At 41.8% G+C, this 19,717-nt stretch overlaps 2 protein-coding genes across 2 annotated transcripts in view; both read right to left on the bottom strand.

Moving 5' to 3' along the window:
* The window catches only part of siae (sialic acid acetylesterase), a 301,364-nt gene that overhangs the window by 146,857 nt on the left and 134,790 nt on the right, over window positions 1-19,717 (bottom strand). The gene's annotated exons all lie outside the window — the stretch shown is intronic.
* The window catches only part of gucy2f (guanylate cyclase 2F, retinal), a gene marked incomplete at both ends in the record, with an annotated part of 33,449 nt that continues 17,112 nt past the window's right edge, over window positions 3,381-19,717 (bottom strand). The window contains 16 exons of the mRNA XM_083773100.1: window positions 3,381-3,450; window positions 6,738-6,823; window positions 7,202-7,296; window positions 7,670-7,768; window positions 8,876-9,050; window positions 9,379-9,571; window positions 11,327-11,490; window positions 12,680-12,828; window positions 13,953-14,102; window positions 14,381-14,537; window positions 14,680-14,856; window positions 15,436-15,516; window positions 15,755-15,865; window positions 17,075-17,171; window positions 17,705-17,789; window positions 18,215-18,575. Of these exons, the coding sequence (XP_083629226.1) occupies window positions 3,381-3,450; window positions 6,738-6,823; window positions 7,202-7,296; window positions 7,670-7,768; window positions 8,876-9,050; window positions 9,379-9,571; window positions 11,327-11,490; window positions 12,680-12,828; window positions 13,953-14,102; window positions 14,381-14,537; window positions 14,680-14,856; window positions 15,436-15,516; window positions 15,755-15,865; window positions 17,075-17,171; window positions 17,705-17,789; window positions 18,215-18,575 (2,250 nt within the window). The remainder of the gene's footprint in view (window positions 3,451-6,737; window positions 6,824-7,201; window positions 7,297-7,669; window positions 7,769-8,875; window positions 9,051-9,378; window positions 9,572-11,326; window positions 11,491-12,679; window positions 12,829-13,952; window positions 14,103-14,380; window positions 14,538-14,679; window positions 14,857-15,435; window positions 15,517-15,754; window positions 15,866-17,074; window positions 17,172-17,704; window positions 17,790-18,214; window positions 18,576-19,717) is intronic.

The raw sequence follows: 19,717 nt of genomic DNA, 5'->3' as shown, positions 1-19,717 counted from the left end.
ATCCTTAGAGACGGGCAGCGACTGACAGGAACCACTAACCTAAAGATCCTTAGAGACAGGCAGCGACTGACAGGAACCACTGACCTAAAGATCCTTAGAGACGGGCAGCGACTGACAGGAACCACTAACCTAAAGATCCTTAGAGACAGGCAGCGACTGACAGGAACCACTAACCTAAAGGTCCGATTCAGACGGGCAGCGACTGACAGGAACCACTGACCTAAAGGTCCTTAGAGAAGGGCAGCGAACCACTGACCACTGGCAGGAACCACTGACATAAAGTCAGAGACCAGAAGACATCCTGAGTCAGACGGGCAGCGACTGACAGGAACTAGTTGGCCAACAGGAACCACTGACCTGATACTGTATAACATATTTTAATTCAGTTTATATACCTTTTTTTTTATCACATATCAATGATTTATTTTTCTTTGAAAAACTAAAAAGGGATCCAGAATATTTCTAAATTGATAAAACTGTATTTCTTATATAGATAGAAACTTGAACCATACTTAATAATACTAGGTGTTTACATGCATAAAGTAGGTAGGTAGCAAATAGTTACACCTAATAATTAGACAGTTTACAGCGGTCGAAAGTAGCCTACTTGCGCGCTCTGCTTGCGCACTAGTTGGCTATTTATGGCCTACTAGTGTGCAACAAGCAAGTATGCACTCGACAGAGTGCAGTTCTAGTTCAGTTATGTTTTTTTGTTTTGTTGTTTTTTAAATAAAAATAAACAATTATGACTCTGAGTGATGTGTAGGCTACTTATGTTAGGATATCTACTGTATATAAATTGTTGATGTCGGGTGGAAAGGTGTAGCCTATGTCCAAAAGTGTTCCTTTAATATTTTTTTTTAAGTTTTAAAATAATGAAAATTGTGACCTGTATCTGCTAATTTTTGAGGACACTCCTGATGGTGTGTGTGTGTGTGTGTGTGTGTGTGTGTGTGTGTGTGTGTGTGTGTGTGTGTGTGTGTGTGTGTGTGTGTGTGTGTGTGTGTGTGTGTGTGTGTGTGTGTGTGTGTGTGTGTGTGTGTGTGTGTGTGTGTGTGTGTGTGTGTGTGTGTGTGTGTGTGTGTGTGCGTGCGCGCGCGCGTACATAAAGTAGAAATATGGAGATACAACGAAATGCTACTGAAATACAATACAATACTAATATTTAGCTATACTATTTAACCAGGGGAATCAGTTCTCAGGCTTTACACAGATAGTTTCCAGTTGGCTGGAGGGTGAGCATTCCATTCTTTCCTGGAATGTGGGGATTTGACAACTGACTCCTCCTCCTGGCTATATGGGCCTAAAGGACACACCAACCCACAGAGTTCCAGAAACGTCTGCGTCAAGCTTTTCTTACCATAGTAGGCCTATTTCTAAGTAAAACAGTCAGCAGGTTTTTGATTCAGAGACAGAGACAGAAGCCGCAACGGCATTAGGGATATATGGACTAGACCTAGACGAAGCTTATAAATATGTTCCAATCCAGCACAGCCGAGATAATAAAATAATAGTGATAATAGTAGCCCAGCGGTGTTCTTTGATGAGTTCTTCATCTTCGTCTGATAATTATTTTGCAGGTCATACAATGTTCAAATTCATATTCATATTCAAATGAGGTTGCCAAGGAGAAAATAACAAATCCAAGTATGGAATTAATTTACAAATTATGTAAATGAATGGTATATAATAGCAAACATTTAATGTATCACTTTCCGTGACTCATCTCAGGAACAAATTAACTTGAAGGCTCTGCTTGGGTGAATAATGAACATTTAAACAAATGAATGATATCTGAGGGAAGGTCTTGGCGCCATCTCCTGATGCTGGTTGCCTAGTGCAATGGAGTAAACTCAAACGTGTTACAAATGAAGGATTTATTTGCTTCATTATGCCATTATACATACATGTGTGTATGTACCTCATTAATAAATTTACAAACATATACATTACAAGAAAGAAATGAATCTTGAAAATAAAATACATATTGTACACTTTTCCAGGTGATCCTGCTCATATTAACTAGACATAAAGAATAAATAATGTGTTCTTATTCCCGTTATGATTATGTGCCATTTCCTCCAACATCCACATGCATGCTTCATTGCTAAAGATAATGATGCAGCGGCCAACTATATGTATTATTATTTCTCTTTTGTAAGTTGTCCATTAAAGGAAAGGAGTCTTTTCAGAGTCCTTAAGTACATTGAGTTAATTTACATCACCTGAACAACAGATGGTGCTCTTGTCAATGAAGGCAGCATTAAGGATGACTCATGTGTAGTAACAGTTAAGTAGGCTACTCATGATGTACATCAGTCAGAATAGTGTGGGTTTCCATTTTTATCTAATTGTATTCTTGTGTAGTAGCCTATATAATTATACTTCCATATAACACAGAAGTATAAACTGTCTATATTGTGTATAAATATTTGTGAACCCATGAACACCCATGTTGTTTTATGGGCACTTCATGCGCATATTATGTTCATTATTCGTGATCTGATTTCCAGTCATGTGGTGACGGATGGAAAAAATCCATCGCAGACTGCTTTCAAACCATGTCTTTCTAATGGCACATCCTAAATGAAGAGCCAAATGTCAACCCTTTCTTTTCTCCAAACATTGTTTTTCTGGCTCAGACATCAAGACTATAGTTCTCTCCTTTTAAAGAGTGCAACATCTGGAAAAAACAACAACATACAGCTTCACAGTTCAAATGAAGTCATAACATTGTGTAGTTAATGCAACTTTGACTCATTCTTCTGTCACACCCCACCCCATTGATACAAATACAATAGAAATATAGAGTCCTGTAGCTCAGTGACACTATAATTACATATAGAGTTATGTAGCAGCCTTTTCCACCATAGAAACCCTCATTCTTACTACTTCCTTTCTCAAGGAAAAACACCCAAAATATTTCTAAGTTGTGCCTCCACAGCAAAGCAAAGAAACAATGCATTTGTAAAGAAAATAATATCTCAATATATATTTTCCCATGGGCGACAGGTGGAGTGTATCTTCCAATTTGTTCATTCTGGTTGCTATGACATAAGAGACCACTCAGTGGCCAATTAGCACAGAGAGAGGAGTGAAGATGTGCAACTTTCCTTGTAGCACCACTGGTAGAGTACAGTGTGGGCTGGTAAAGCCTTCAGCTCTCATCACATTAGTGATGTTTTTGTTCTGCTGTGCTAGCTTGCAGCAGATTAGCGTGCAGACACTGATCAATCCTATTATAGGAGTCCGCCCTAAGCCTACTGTGCGTATGGTTGTGCTTTCCATCCTCTGCTCACCCCTTCCAGTCATCCCTGGTTGTGCGAATATGTCCTTTTTCTTGCTTAATTGTCTTTTATCTCCCTCTTGTGTCCTCTTGCTCAGGTCTTTTTGTTAGCCTTGCGAAATATGTCCTTAATCTCCTGTGTTACGATCTCCTGCCATTTGTCCCTGAAGGGGGAAAGGTTAGAGTTAGGGCTCAGCATCCTCAGTATTTTATGGGCCAGCGTTGCACTTGCCATTTCAAGACAGTTTTTAAAGAGCTAAGGAACACTATACTGATATGCCTTTACTATCCTTCAAAATCAGAGTCATTGTAGAGGAGAACCCGCAGTTAAGGCTCTGGTTGGATTTGGTCAACTTTACCATATTGTTTATCTACGCTATAAAAAATACCAATAATGATGCAGTTTGGACACATATTGTTTAGATTCTGGGTTTATTTGTGCCACTCAATGCATTCTGGTATGATGTGATATTCCAAATACACTACTAAAATGGCAAGTGCAATTCCTAGTCATGGACATATATTCATTAAATGTTTATAACAACCACTGCAGCAGAATGATAACCACAAAACAGAAATAAAACAAGGCTAGAAAACATCACAGACAGAATACCGCCACAAAATAAATTGGAGAAAAAAAATAATCGAACAAAACCAGGCATATTGAAAAAAGCTTGACCTAAATTAAGAGGGCCTCTCCCAGGGAGAAGATGAATCTGCTTAGAAAGATTTAGAAGGTGATAAAATCAAGAGATTAATGAGACAAGTAGATCAAGAGGCAAATAATGGAGATCACATACATGTGTCTATGTGTGTGCATTAGAACCTGTGTGCATGTGTGTGTGTGTGTGTGTGTGTGTGTGTGTGTGTGTGTGTGTGTGTGTGTGTGTGTGTGTGTGAGTGTGTGTTGTATGTATGCATGTGCACAAGTTTGTGCTCACACATCTCAGTGCGTGCGTGTGTGCGTGCGTGTGTGTGTCGGGGGGTGATGGTGTCATGCAATGCTTCAGTTTAAACATTCTGACAGATTACAAAAGCCACAACACCACAAGTTACGTCACTGCACTACAGCTTAATTTTCACCACAACACCAAGATCTACCTCCTATGTTTGGACTGAGCGGGAATGATCACGCTTTTTCTCCGCTTTCTTTTCCTTATACGCAGCTATATCTTCCGGGTTCAGACCATGGTTGTCTTCCCTAAAGTAACATTCAGAGTTCTTATTTATAGTGAACACAATGCATTGTTCAATAATGCAACAGCAGCCTCAGTCAGGTGATCATTGTTAACATACATTCTAAAGTGTTAACAGAGAGGTGTTTGGTTAAGACAACTACTAAAACGTACACCTTGAATTTAAACAGACTTTCTAGTATTCACTGCTCTGCTACCAAAGTTATTTAGGTAGCAGAGCAGTAGGCAATAGTTGAATAATAGTTGAATTTGGGCCAAATACAATGAATAGAGCACCGAAGTCTGACGTCACTTTCAGTAGAAGGCGTCAGTCCCCAGGTTCATGTATTTGTTTAGTTGCATTGAAATCCCCATTGAGGCGATTTTAGGTCTCCTCATATAACAACTGTGTTTGAAAAATAAACATGTCACCCCGGCCGCTTCACTCATATGGATATGAAGAATCAACTGACTGAGAGAAAACGCTAATGTTACTGCTACTGAATTAGTTAGATTTTCGCTAGAAGCAGACTGTATCATATGAGTGACTGACTGTTGCAAACGATGCAGAGACACCTCCAACAATAACGCAGAGACAGCTTGTTTATTTTTGGACCACAACGCTTATAGTAGACGATATTAAGATCACCCCATGTTATTCTCCATAGAGAAATTACTTCCGCGAACCAGGGGAATCGTCGGGATGAGCGAGTTACGTCAGGACTTCGGTGCTCTATACTACTACTACTACTACTACTACTAATCCATCTATCTATAAATGCAGCACGTCTCTATGCATGTATGTCTGTAATCCACATAAGTCGAGAAACGTTCGCCCCACAGGGAGTGCAGTGCCCGGCCTTGAGTCGGTGGGATACACCGTTGTCCAGTAATAATTGCGACCGTATGTCACAGATTACTATGAAAACCTGCAATACCTGTCAGTCCGTGTCACACCTCCATATATAGTTGTCAGTCTGTCATGCTTCGTGACACGCTCCATATATGGCCGTCTCCATATATGAAGATCACGCCACCTCGTGACACGCTCCATATATGGTTCTCAGTCCGTCATGCCTCGTGAGAGTCGTGACACGCTCCATATGTCGATCTGACCTCATCAAACCATATACTCAAGACACGCTATATATGGCATTTAAACCTGGTTTTCATTGTGCATTTTTTTGGTCAAAGTTGATCCCATGCCAAAGCGCCAGTGTTCGCCCGATCTGGAGGATCGTGAGCCAGCGCCTCCTGAACAGAGAGAAGCATTAGCGCCCTTAAAGGCCCTTAAAACTAGGCTCCAGACTTCCCAAAACAAACTGGTCAGGCTCCTACTTGGCCTCACCCCCCGAACCCACCTCACTCCTGCCCACTTTGACAGGCTGGAATGGCTTAGGGTCGACGACAGAGTACAGCATCTTGCAATGGGTCTGGTCCACAAGATTCGATACACCACCAAGATACCCATGTACCTGTCTAGATACTTCTTTAATGTTAACGAAGTCCACACCCACAACACCAGAGGGAGTGCAACGAACCATGTACAACCCAGATTCGGCACAAACAAGGGACTAAATTATTTTCGCTTCTATGCCACCAAAATGTGGAACGCTCTACCAACAGTCATTAAGACATGCAAATCCCTTTTTACCTCCTTTATGATGAATGTTCTGTTATTTGACTATATAGAAGTGTCTATTTGTACGTCTCTAAATGTTTTGATGAATTGAACATGGTGGACCCTCTTGTAAACAAGTGTAATGCTTAATTGGGTCGTCCACTCACAGTTAACAGTCTTTGTATTGAGTTTGTGCTTGAAATGTACTGTAATTCTGCAAACTGTTAATAAATATTTCAATCAATCAAACCACCAGATTCTCACGGAGGACGCCGTCGCAAGCCGCTGACTATCATCACCTGGATCTCTCCGTTTACTGTATGAAGATCATTAACCTCATCAAGCCCTGGATGGCCATAGATGAAGACTGGACCTACTTCCGCATATATGGAGCCGGCAAGCAACTCTACATCTGACCTCACTGACACCAGATTAATAACTGCCGTATTAAGAAGCTCTGTTGTTTCAGCGCGTAATAATAATAATAGTCGTCATCGTCGTTGTCACCATCATCAGCTCAAATTCTGAAATTACTATTTGTAATTTAAAACAAGGCAACAATCAGTAAGGTGACGCTGAGTCCAATAATTAGTTTTTGACAAAAACAAATGTCCATTGCAAAAACAAAGAGCAAAAACAAAGAGTGTATTCTTACCCTGGTTTGATAACTGGAGGTTTTGGCAAAGGCTTTGTAAAGTCTGATTTTCCAACTAGCCAGTATGTTTCTTCAATGCCTTTACCCTGAAAAAGATTTAAAATAAATAAATAAATAAATCAGTACGTGTTGGATCAGTAAGATGGAGAACTTTGAAAAAGTTAGTAAAGGGTTTGTAACATAAAATCATAACAAATGTGGCAGGTTAGTCTTTTATGTTAGTCCCTGTTTAATAAAAAATTACACATCGTATCATGTATATTTTAATCAAGATCTAGTCTCATCCTGTTTTAAGTTTTGAAATGAACCAAAACCTCTTAAGACTTGTCTTGAGAAAACTACTTTGCAAGCATTAACAAGGGTGTAATGTGGGTTAGGGTTAGACGTGTGAGCGTGCGAATCAACTTCCACTTTATGAATAAGGCATCGCAATAAGAGGATTGCAGACGTGGAGATAATCTTACCTTCAGCTCAGTTTTCCCCCTGACCTCTATCTTATAACCAGTATTGAGAGAACGGAGGATGTTCACAGTACTTATATTCACATGGATTCTATAAGCTGAGGGAGAAACAGAGTCGATGTGAAAAAACAGCAACAAAACATCCCAATGTAGAAGGGATAATGAACATATAATTCATATAGGAGAGGAGAGGAGAGGAGAGGAGAGAGAAGAGAAGAGAAGAGAAGAGAAGAGAAGAGAAGAGAAGAGAAGAGAAGAGAAGAGAAGAGAAGAGAAGAGAAGAGAAGAGAAGAGAAGAGAAGAGAAGAGAAGAGAAGAGAAGAGAAGAGAAGAGAAGAGAAGAGAAGAGAAGAGAAGAGAAGAGAAGAGAAGAGAAGAGAAGAGAAGAGAAGAGAAGAGAAGAGAAGAGAAGAGAAGAGAAGAGAAGAGAAGAGGGGATAGGAGACAGAACAGAGTATGTAGGAGACTCACGCAGCCCAGTGGATTCCATACGAGAGGCCGTGTTGACGGTGTCTCCAAAAAGGCAGTAGCGAGGCATGGTCAGACCCACCACCCCAGCTACACAGGACCCTGCAAATATACATTGATACATTTAAGCTAATCAGTACAATGCAATCACAATAAAAAAAAATCTCCTCTCTCAAATATCTCTAAAATCAATGAGGCCTTTTGGAATGAGTAAACTTGCCATGCAGCCACACTGCACAATCTTGCCAGCAAGGTGATACCTATAGGTGACACTTCCCATAGACAGCCCATTCATCCAAACAGAAAAGTCCTCTCTAATTATATTAAACAACGTCTAAATCACCAACATTGCAGCTGTAGGGAAAGCTTGAATTATCCTCTTTCAATCTGTAAAGTGTTTGTTTCATAAAAATCCACCGTAGACATTTTATGAGCTACTTCCTGTCAAGACAAAAGTGCTGGAGTTTGGAAGTGCTCGTTGACTATCACTCAACGGCCCATGCGTACCACCGTTTGAATGTGCACATAATGCAGGAGGCAGCAGGAGGTTGCTTTACTGATAACGAGCGCTTCCATACTCTGATATGATACTTAGAAAATAATCATCTGCAAGGAATTTCTTGACAGGAAGTAGCTCATAAAATGTCTACGGTGGATTTTAATTAAACAAAAACTTTACAGATTGAAAGAGGATAATTCAAGCTTTCCCTACAGCTGCAATGTTGGTGATTTTGACGGTGTTTAATATAATTAGAGAGGACTTTGGATGAATGGGCTCTCTATGGGAAGTGTCACCTAGGTATCACCTTCTGGCAAGATGGCTGCGGTCTGAATAAAGAGAATAGGCATATGAAGCATAACAAATCAAAACAAAAGATGATGAACAGCTGCCTTGCAATTCCTCTCCCTGATTCACTACAACTGAACTGTATTTTGATGAATACTGAAGAAAATCACAGATGACACCAGAGATTGTGGTGATTGGGGTGATGGGGCAAAGGAAAGCAGGGTTAAATGCCAGCGTTACCAAGGTTTGCACTCTGAGTCCAATAATGGCTTCACATTAACATATCCATAAAAAAGCAAACTCAGCCTTCCAAGTTTCCAATGATGGGCTGAAACGCTACCGTTATATATTTGCAATAGTGTTGAGTGTCGCATGTATTTTTCTAGTTTCTGATTAAATGCCAGGTAAAACAATATCCCAACCTGAATGCATCCCTATGCGTATCCTGATAGGTACATCAGGCATGTGTCGCATCTGAAAGGTTCCAACTGAACTGAGGATGTTCAGAGACATGTTGGCAATCTCTGCAGCATGCTTGTTACCATTTCTCTTAGGTAGACCTGATGCCACCATGTAAGCATCGCCAATGGTCTCCACCTACAGGAAACATGGACATATTTGTAACAAAGAGCATCATTAATTACAGAATTACCATATAAACCCTCATGTTGATTGCTGTGTCAAAAGGTATTTTGGAGAGAGGGTCTCACTCAGTTGTAAAATATTATTAGAGTATTAATGTTGGCGGCAAGACGGTTTTAAACATTGAAGAACGTCAGACAAATGAGTGCAACTCTCGCTTGTTGATGATTGATCTAAGCCTAAGGTACATCGTGAAAATGGTCTGCATTTCTATAGCACCTTTATCCAAAGCGCTTGTTTATGTGTGTTGCTCAAAGTAGTACTCATCCACACACAAGCTGACCTTGTAGACATCATGGTTGCTAAGGACAGCGTCAAACAGGGTGTAGAGGTCATTCAGGAGGTCAACCACCTCGATGGGGTCACTGAGTGAGGATATGGTGGTGAAGCCCACAATATCGCTGAAGTAAATTGTCACCTCGTCAAAGTACTCTGGCTCCACAACACCTCCTGTCTTCAGAGCCTCTGCCACAGAGCTGCAGAAAAAATGCATGTTTACATCTGCACGTGTGTGGTAGTATTTTGTGTGTGTGTGTGTGTGTGTGTGTGTGTGTGTGTGCGTGTAATAAGTCTAAGGCTGACAAAAGCCCTGAGTTCACCATCAACTCACAGCCCATACGTGTGTATGACCTACATGAGTCATACAACTACCTAGGGCATAGATTTAATATCGCAGGGGAACAGGTTGAGTACATAACATCCGAGTTTACAGCTAGGCTGAACCTGATTGACGCTTCACCACTACCACTGCTGATGAAGTTGGAGGCTATTAGGCAGGTAGCCCTGACTAGAGTACAACACCTCTTCTCCAACGTTCATCTAGCATGTAAAACACGTAGTTATCTAAATGACAATGTAGACACCACCCACACCACCAGAGACATTATTTTCCAGTCCAAACAGGACGGTGGGTTTAACGTGCTGAACGTGGAGTGGATCTATAACGCCACAAGGCTGGCTCACTTGATAAACACGGTGAACAGTGATGACACGACTGTCAGGGAACTTGCTAGATCTTCTCAGTTTCTAGATATGAAACGGCGTAAAGTGCCACTGGCAGCAGAGGGCGAGCCAAGTTTCTTGGGGTTTAGAAGAAATCCCAACCTTAAAATGGACTCGCATGCTACTGGGTTTGGGGTGTCGTCAGATTGGCCTGACCTCAATGACCTCTGTGTGAGAACTGGAGTATCTCTGTGCTGGGTTCAACCTGACTCTGAATCTGTAGCAGTTTCTGAGGACATTATTACCAACTGTTCGATCTCAGTAAGGAGTACTGTAATTGATACGGAACAGGTACCTTGTAATGTTACAACAGCAAAAACAACAACAACACTGGACTGGTTTAAAACTACAGGGGAAGCTTGCTTGCCTTCCCGATGCAGACCAGACCGTATCTCATACAATATTCAAGAATTATGCAGTCGATGAGGACATAGTCACCTTTACAGTCAAAACCAGATTACAGGTCCTTCCAACCAGACTCAATCTCTCTCTGTGGTACCCTAATACGTTTCCTCCTCATTGTCTGCACCATGACCACACTCCAGTTACAGAAACACTGTCACATATTCTTAATGGCTGCTATGTATATAAGGGAATGTACATTGCTAGGCACGACAGAATTGTTGACCTATTAGCTAAGGACATAAGTTCATATGTTTCATCATCTGCCAAAATGTATAAGCACTCACGTGTTTCAACTGCCATGTTCATGCACAATAATGAAAATGATGCCTTTTCAGATGTCACAGCTAATACACCAGATATTGGTGACCATTTTGGAAGTGACATTTTGGAAGTGGTATGTACATTTAACCACAGTCTGGAAGAGGAATTCCTTACCAAGGTGCTTAAGTACCAGCATCCTAAGGATGCTATTATACTTGGCTACAAATGTAAACTACTTGTGTTCATATTTGGAAGCCTCGGTTATGTCCATAAATCAGTCGTGAGGGGCCTGCAGATTGCAGGCATGCCCAAGCCAAGAGCTAAGGCATCGGCAAAATTCTGTTCAGTGTCTGCAATGAAATGTGAATGCAAATAAAGATGTTAAATGTGTGTGTGTGTGTGTGTGTGTGTGTGTGTGTGTGTGTGTGTGTGTGTGTGTGTGTGTGTGTGTGTGTGTGTGTGTGTGCGTGCGTGCGTGCGTGCGTGCGTGCGTGCGTGAGTGCGTGCGTGCGTGCGTGCGTGCGTGCGTGCGTGCAACCATACTGTTATGTGTGAAAACTCACGGTGGGAGCATCTCAGCTAATAGTTTTTCGGTCCTATGTTTTTCCACCTCTAGTTCATCTGTCCTCTCTCTGATCAGGTCTTCCAGGTTGGAGCTGTATTGTTCCAGCATTCGCAGCATGGAGTCAATGATGTTGGTCTTCTTACCCTTGTTGATAGACTTGAACTGGTGGGACAAAACACAGCCGGACAGGACTCAATCATGGAATCATCAATCATGCCCTGTGTTCCATGCAGGTCAACCTTTGCCTCGATTAAAGTAATACTCAAACACTTAAGACAACATTATAAGAATTCCAAAATTGCACGGTCAAAATTATTTACTATTTACAAGCAAAGTATTTGTAATAGTAGAGCCATTGCTGATGTATGGGGCCGAGACATGGATGCTCAGTGCTCACAGCACAGCAGGCTTTGGCCAGACTGATAACGTACTGTACAGATTCACTACGCTTACTCCCCGGAGGCGTGAGTGAATCCATGATGTTATGTGTCTGGCCAAAGTCAGGCTAGGGAAAAGGCATACAGAACCAACTATCTTTTCTAGACACACTGCGGCAGGACAGCAGAGCTAGCAACACTGCAGAGCTCAAGACCCCAATGCTAGACAGGGGTGTGGAGGCCAGCGATTCAGCAGTCCCGAGTTGGTGTCAGCTATTCCACCCTCTTGCATCACATCACATCAGAGCACTAATGCAATGCATGCCATAACCTGATTATTACCAGTATGTACAACATGTGGGTGTGCAGTAAACACACACTCAATGTCTGTCTCAACTATCCATTCCAGTGCAAAATGTGTTAAATTAACATGAGATGTATAATAATGTGAAATATGAAACTAGCTAGCTACCGGTAAGTTATTTAACCACAATGACCTGCTTCATCTATATACAATTGAGAAGGTAACAAGTTGTGAGTGCACACTTCGTGCACTAAGTTGGAGTTCCACAGTTCCACAGTTACGTGGAAGCGCCGCCCATGCTCCGCGGCCGCAATACGTCACCGACCCTACCCTTGTGTTTTCAAACCTAGCTTCGTGTTTTCCCTTTCTGTGATGCGATGTTCCGAGAATATACACGGACAGCGGGCACACGACATCCGTGAGAAAAAATAACAGCACAGAACAACAAAATGAAGTGTGTGTGTGTGAGTGTGTGTGTGTCTCACTCGGATCGCACTGTGACGCGACACACACACACACGCACACACACACACACACACACACGCGCGTGGCGTTAGACGTGAGACCTGTCGCAGGCGGTTTGAGCTTCTAGTACTCAAATATTCAAAGTTGCATCGGTACATCCCAGTTCAACCACAGTCTGTTACACTGTTATAGGGTCTTGACTGACCTGATCAAAGATCTCGTCAAAAGCAGGCCTTCGGTCAGGGTGTTCACTCCAACACTGCTTCATCAGCTGTATGCACTCTAGTGGAGCCTGGTCAGGGGCTACGGTGGGCCGACACATGGGAGGAGGCTTCTTCACCTTGCGGATGATCTCTGGTGAACATTGGAGAACATTGTGTGAATACAATTCTTTAGGGTTGTGGCAGTTCTAAACACATTGATTTAAGATGTCATTACACTCAACAAGCTATTATATTATGCAGAAATAATTGGAATTAAAGAGGGGGGAAGATTACTGACAGAAAGACAGCAGTGGGTCTGAGGAAATAGTTGAATGAACGTGAAAAGGTTTCAAATAAATATTGAAATATTGACATGACATGGCTCCTGCAAAAGTAAAACAAAGACCACAGCCTTTGGTTCAATCAGTAAATAAAGTAGGCCTATGTTGTAAATCTGAAGAACTAAAACAATTTAGCAAAGAGGCAGTCATAATTTATGGCATATAGCGCCTAATAAGGGGTGAGCTGTCTTTAGAGTGTTTGTGTGTCTGTGTGTCCGTCTGTCCTTAGTTGTTTCACAAAATGTTGCACCAATCAGAACAACATCTCCTGTGCATGATGCCATGGCAGTTAATCCCTGAATATGTCCCACATGTCCCTACTATTCTTTCTGTGTGTGAATATTTAATAATGTCATAATTATTCACCACCTTGTACTGAACTGACATCATTAATCTGTCATCAGATATACAGTACACAAGGAAGCCACGCCGTTGTGTCTTTTTCTTTTCTTTTTTTCAGACTGCCTATATGCAGTTTTGTTTTTTGTGAGAAGTGAGAAGGATACCACTCATTCAACAACACAGGTGTTCATCACCAGCATTTTGCTGATGATGCAGCAATGCTTGTGTCTGATAAAAGTAAGACTGAGCTTGAGTGATAGCAGATTAAGCGCAGAGCTCCCTGTGCATCAGCACATGGTTATCTGATAACAAGCTATCCCTGTAAAACATGGAAAGGCAGACAGAGGACATTTAAACAAATTGGCCAGCATTGAGTGGAGGTGAGAGGAGAGGTCATCAAAGCCCCTAAATAAATCCTGACCACACATTTTACTGTTCGTATGTGGCCAATGCTCCAACCGGGCATTCCATTATGGTAGCCCCAACATGCAATAGGGTGGTCCTCTAACAACCAACCAGTCACACCTACCCTCAGGCGTTAGCTCCAACATGCAATAGGGTGGTCCTCTAACAACCAACCAGTCACACCTACCCTCAGGCGTTAGCTCCAACATGCAATAGGGTGGTCCTCTCACAACCACCTCTTGGAGTATGATGGCGAAGCTGTACACGTCTCCCTTAAGGGTCCCTTTATGGCACATCTCTGGATCCCGCAGCAACTCTGGAGCTGTCCAAAATTGATCTGTGAGGAAAGAAGGTGACTGAGCATTATATATATATGCCAGCCAAGTCTATGTACTTGTTTAGGGCAGTTAAGGACAAGGTGACTGAGCATTATATATATATATATATATATATATATATATATATATATATATATATATATATATATGTGTGTGTGTGTGTGTGTGTGTGTGTGTGTGTGTGTGTGTGTGTGTGTGTGTGTGTGTGTGTGTGTGTGTGTGTGTGTGTGTGTGTGTGTGTGTGCGTGCGTGTCTGTATCTGTATGTACTGTATTACCTTCGCATCGTGGTTCTTCCCGAGAAGCTTTCTGGGACTCCAGCAACTCATTGAAGCCATAGTCTGTGATCTTCAACACGAAACGTCCGTCTACCACGCAGTTACGAGATTTCAATCTGCCATGGGGGAATTCTCTGTTGTGTAGGTATTTCATACCCTGGTATGACAGTAAAATACATTATTTTGCTGTTGAAACCTTTGTGTAAACTTGAGAAATGGTTGCCTTGTTCTGAAGTCAATGACAATGACAGCCAAATATGCCAAGATGATGTCCAACTGCCAATCAATGGTCAACTTACCTTAATGAGATCAAGCAGCAGTGAAGACTTGAACATCCAATCTAATTTGACATCCTCATTCCTCAGCAGATCTTGCAGACTGCCTCTCGAGCAATGCTCTGTTACTATCGCAAAGTTTGGTGGGTCCGAGAAGAACCCAAGGAAAGGGTTCACATTCTCATTTCTCAGGTCCTTCATCTAGGGAAGTAAACAGTGGATGAGATCACAAAAGGAACACATTTTCAAATTTTCGATGTGGCTTTCAGATACATCATCAATATAGAACCTATTATATCTCTTGAGTGCGTGCGTGCGTGCGTGCGACAGACAGACAGAAATAATTTCTGACCTTGAACTTTGACCTTGACCTTGGATACAGAATGCTGAAACACTATCTTGGTACCAGAGTATCTAATAAGATAGTGGCGACACGCTTTGATCTCGCCGCAAAGTGGGCGCCTATGGCCTATAGTTCCAAACATTTGGAACTATCCCATTGAGATAGAATGAGCACTTCCGCATTCCATTGTTACAATGGGAGTCAACGCTAGTGTCGCCACTCTCTGATTAGATTACTCTGGTTGGTACTAAGCCCCTGTATAAAGTGTCATTCAAAACGGAGCAAGAATGAAGGTGGTAGAATGATGGCAATCTTTTTCTATTTATAGTATGAATGTTCTTCACCTCTGACCTTGACTTTGGGCGGTATTGAATTCCTCTAAAACTTGATTCATTTGGAGCAAGAACACAGTTTTGGAATAAGCTCACATGCTTTACCTTTGTAAAAATCCTGGCATTCTTCTGCTTCACTTCCTTGAAATGTCCCTCCTTAAACCTCTTCAGCCACACCCAGTCACCCTGGGAGATCGACAACACAGTTAGGAAAACATATAGGCAAGCTTGCATGATTGTCTATTGTACTAATAATAAGCACAGCAGAGCTTAAGGTACAGAAAGGAACACAGTAAAATCCTCAGTGTGAATTTAGCTCAGAGAATGTGCAAATGCAATAATATATTTGTAGTTTGTACACTCAGAGTTACAAATGGACATTCACACGGATGCCATTGTCAGCTGTAATTTCAATGGGACTTACCTCGTACACAGCTATGTTACTTGTCCCATCTGAATGAGAGCTGTGCACAGAGTTCTCTCCAGACTTTACGCTATTCCCCTCGATTGCACTCTTAGCCTCTGAAGGGTCTTTCTGTGGGACAACAGAGATGAATACATGTAATCATGAATCTTTAGTTCATACAGTGCAGAGTGCAATAAGACAGTGTTGATTAGACATAGCAGACTCACAAACAGAATTACTGACATTAAAACTGGCTGTCTGGGCCCAGGCCGTAGCGTAACGGTCTGGGCACCGGACTGGTGATCCAGTCGCGGTGTGCCGCGGGTTCGACTCCCGGACCCGACACGGCCTTTACCGCATGTCATCCCCCCATCTCTCTCCCGTTTCCTGTCAGCCTACTTTCTATCCCTTAAAAAATCAATAAAGGCGTAAGCCGCAAAAAAATATCTTAAAAAAATAAAAATAAAAATAAACTGGCTGTCTGCAATCACCAGTATGTTGCTGTTTAATGCTTATACCCTTAACACTGCTGTCCGATCACTGGTTTTATTATAGGGATTTATTCTATTTATAAGAATTATACAGGTTAGACAGGTGACAATTGGACAGGTGAGAAAGGTTCCCAAAATATGGTTTGTAATCCACAATTATATGTTAAACCATTTTAGAACTACACAAAAGATCCAGGTAAAACAAAAAAGCCGGTAGTATGCAAAAGCTGTTTTAATGCCTTTTAGCAGTGACTACAACATTTTTGAGGGGCCCTCCTCCAATGCATGCCTTTCCGAAATTGTGGCAGCCAAGTGAAGTCTATGGACTTTTAATGTTTGTTTAGAGCCTAATAATTATAAATTCCCCATCGCCAGCCACATCTATGGACTAATGTTTGCTTAGGGTAGTTATGATGAATGTTTTTGCCAGCCAAGTCTATGTACTTGTTTAGGGCAGTTAAGGACAACGCAAGACGCCATCTCGCTCATATAAATACCATCTTGTAATACATTTATTTCATTATTTCATTTTTCACGGATATGAGAACATCAACATGCCCCCCGAAAATCTAGGCACCCCTCACGTCACACAAGTGTGATTTTTATAGTCTATACTCTTACAGAATACTCAGCAACACTTTTTGAGAATATCTCTTCTTCAGGTAACATTATTGCGACCTGAAGAAGCGATATTATTGAAACACGTAGGCGTAGCTGAGTAGTCTGTAAGTAAAGAACATCTGTTTTAACTACTGTAGATCACTGGGCAGTACGCTAAACATATTCAAACATAGGTGCTAAACCTTTGTTAATAAGAAGTTTGCTAGACGATAGACAAGGGCCTTACCGTACTGCTGGCCTGTACTTCGAGAAAAGTGAGATCTTCTAGGGTCAGGAGAATCCGATTGGGCCCCTTGACCATCTGCATATGCTGGACTCTTCTCCTGCAAACCAGATTAGGTTTCAGATGAGGTATAGAAATGTTGTATATAGCCAATCTTTGGCAATAGTACAGTTCTAGTATAGCGGCCTACTCATTAGAAATACTAGTGCAAGTTGATGAGTATGAAACAATTTTTCTTTCATGAAAGTGACACCAATTATAGCTATTTTAGCAGTTATTTATATAGTTAATTATAGCAGCTATTATATTAATAAAATGTGTTCAGAACACAATGAAAGCCATCATTCTCAATATCCTTACAGAGTGAAGAATGATTTCTCATTTTAGTTTTTGCTGAACCCAACTCTCAATTTCAATTTTCCATTGATTATACATTTCTTTTCACATCATAATGCAGGGTTAAATGTATTATACAGTATATGCTTTTATATTCTCCAAAGGTAGGAGAATTTGAGTTAACGTTACTAGTGGAAAATAAGCTAATGCATAAAGGAAGTATAGGGGAAAGGAACACCATGGTTAATCAGTAATTTACATACACAAGAAGAACATATTGCAATTAGCATAATGTACCTTATAAAAAGACTGAGACCGATTCCTCCTAAAGTGAGAAGGACGATGACAACCAATATCGCGATGACATAGGTGATGTCCACACCTAAAGAATGATGGTAAGGTAAAGTGGATGATGGATGTCACACACAGGAGGAACGCAAATGTACAGACAATAGACACATGTATCACATCAAGTGAACATGGCCACATGTTATACACACACATGTATTTCAGTTGCATCTGCTTTATCAGTAATAATACAATGACAAAACTGTGCATGCGTGTGTGCATTGTGCAACTGTGCATGTGTGTGTGCGTGTGTTTGTTACTGTATCTTACTCAGTGTAATTTTGAGAATAAATAAAACTTGAATGAATGAATGTGTGTGTGCACGTGTGTGTGTGTGTGTGTGTGTGTGTGTGTGTGTGTGTGTGTGTGTGTGTGTGTGTGTGTGTGTGTGTGTGTGTGTGTGTGTGCACGGGCAGTGGGCGGGCAAACCAAACCAAAACCAAACCAAAGGCCTTTTACCTCCATTGCAGATAATGCTGCGGTCAAACCAGCAGCTGGAGTCAGCAGCTGGCGGGGAACCTCCTGGGAACTGAATAGACCTCCCAGTCCCAGTGAAGCGAAGTTCTTCCACCGTCAGGTCCAGTATGTATGCGCTGTACAGCCGACCCCCCCGCCTATTAGTATCCAGGAGGACATAGCTGGTGGTTCCTTTTCCCCCAGGGTCCACCTTGATCTGCTGGTTGAAGCCATTGAGGGTGGTGTTCCTGGTGAAGTAGGCCAGGTTGGAGGCTGACAGCCACCTGCCAGCTCTCCTGGAGTTGCTGATCGACCTGGCCAGCAGGTAGATGCTGTTGTAAATAGTCCCAAACAGTGGGTTGACCTGCAACACAAGATGAGGTAATAGAATCACACGTGACCACTGAGATGAGGATATACAGTATTGCTCTATTGGAGCTGCATGGTACTGCTCTTAAGCTCCCGTTAGCCATCATTGACAGCATCTTGAAAATTAGGATTTTCCGGCAGGTATATTTTCCTCGATTTTTGAGTGGTGCAACCACTCCTATAGATAGCTATGTTTGTCCCTGGGTCCCTGGCTGGGTCTGTCTGAGCACGAAATAGCATTTGGTTGGTTTTCACAACCAAGTGTCACTGTTGTGCAGCCTAACACACACACACACACACACACACACACACACACATGTGTCACACATGTGTCACACACACACACACACACACACACACACACACACACACACACACACACACACACACACACACACACACACACACACACACACACACACACACACACACACACACACACACACACACACACACAGTATATATGATGATTTGGGGTGTTACAGTACATACAGTGACAGCACAGCACAGCACAGCACAGCACAGCACAGCACAGCACAGTACAGTACAGTACAGTACAGGGACCCCCTGGGGACCCCCACACGGTAACTCTGTCATTTTGGATGCGGGGCGGCTCACCGGAACCCTGGCCACGTTCCTGTGGGTCTGGAACTTCCGGGGACCCCACACGGAGTTGCACCACTTGTGTGATTTTTGTAGGCCTATGCTATTTAGCATTCCCAATACTACCAGAATGCATCCAAAAACATTTTGTATCAATTCTTGGGGGGTTAAGTGATATTTATTGATATATTATTAACCTGTAATAGTAATGGTACCTCCAATTACATCGGGAACAGGTCATATCTGATGACTTTATATCAACATAAATTATATTAAATTAGTTCAGAAGAAGAGATATATGCTCTCATTTGTGTGAAGGCTGAAGGCATAAGGCCCCACATTTCAACCCCTGAATTTACCTTGGCCCACCAAGAATATAATTTACAACTTTTAATATCTTATTTGGATGACCCTAATGATCGTTAATAAACGAACAAAAAAAAAACTATTACAATTTATTTGGGGTCAAACCACAGATTGACTGCACTAGATGGGTAGATCTCTGTCTTTTGGATAACTAGACCTGTACGTGCC

Source organism: Protomyctophum parallelum, assembly GCF_964188405.1.
Source record: "Protomyctophum parallelum genome assembly, chromosome: 9".
Taxonomy (NCBI): domain Eukaryota; kingdom Metazoa; phylum Chordata; class Actinopteri; order Myctophiformes; family Myctophidae; genus Protomyctophum; species Protomyctophum parallelum.
The sequence above is the reverse complement of the archived record's forward strand: the minus strand, read 5'-3'. Positions and strand labels throughout refer to the sequence as shown.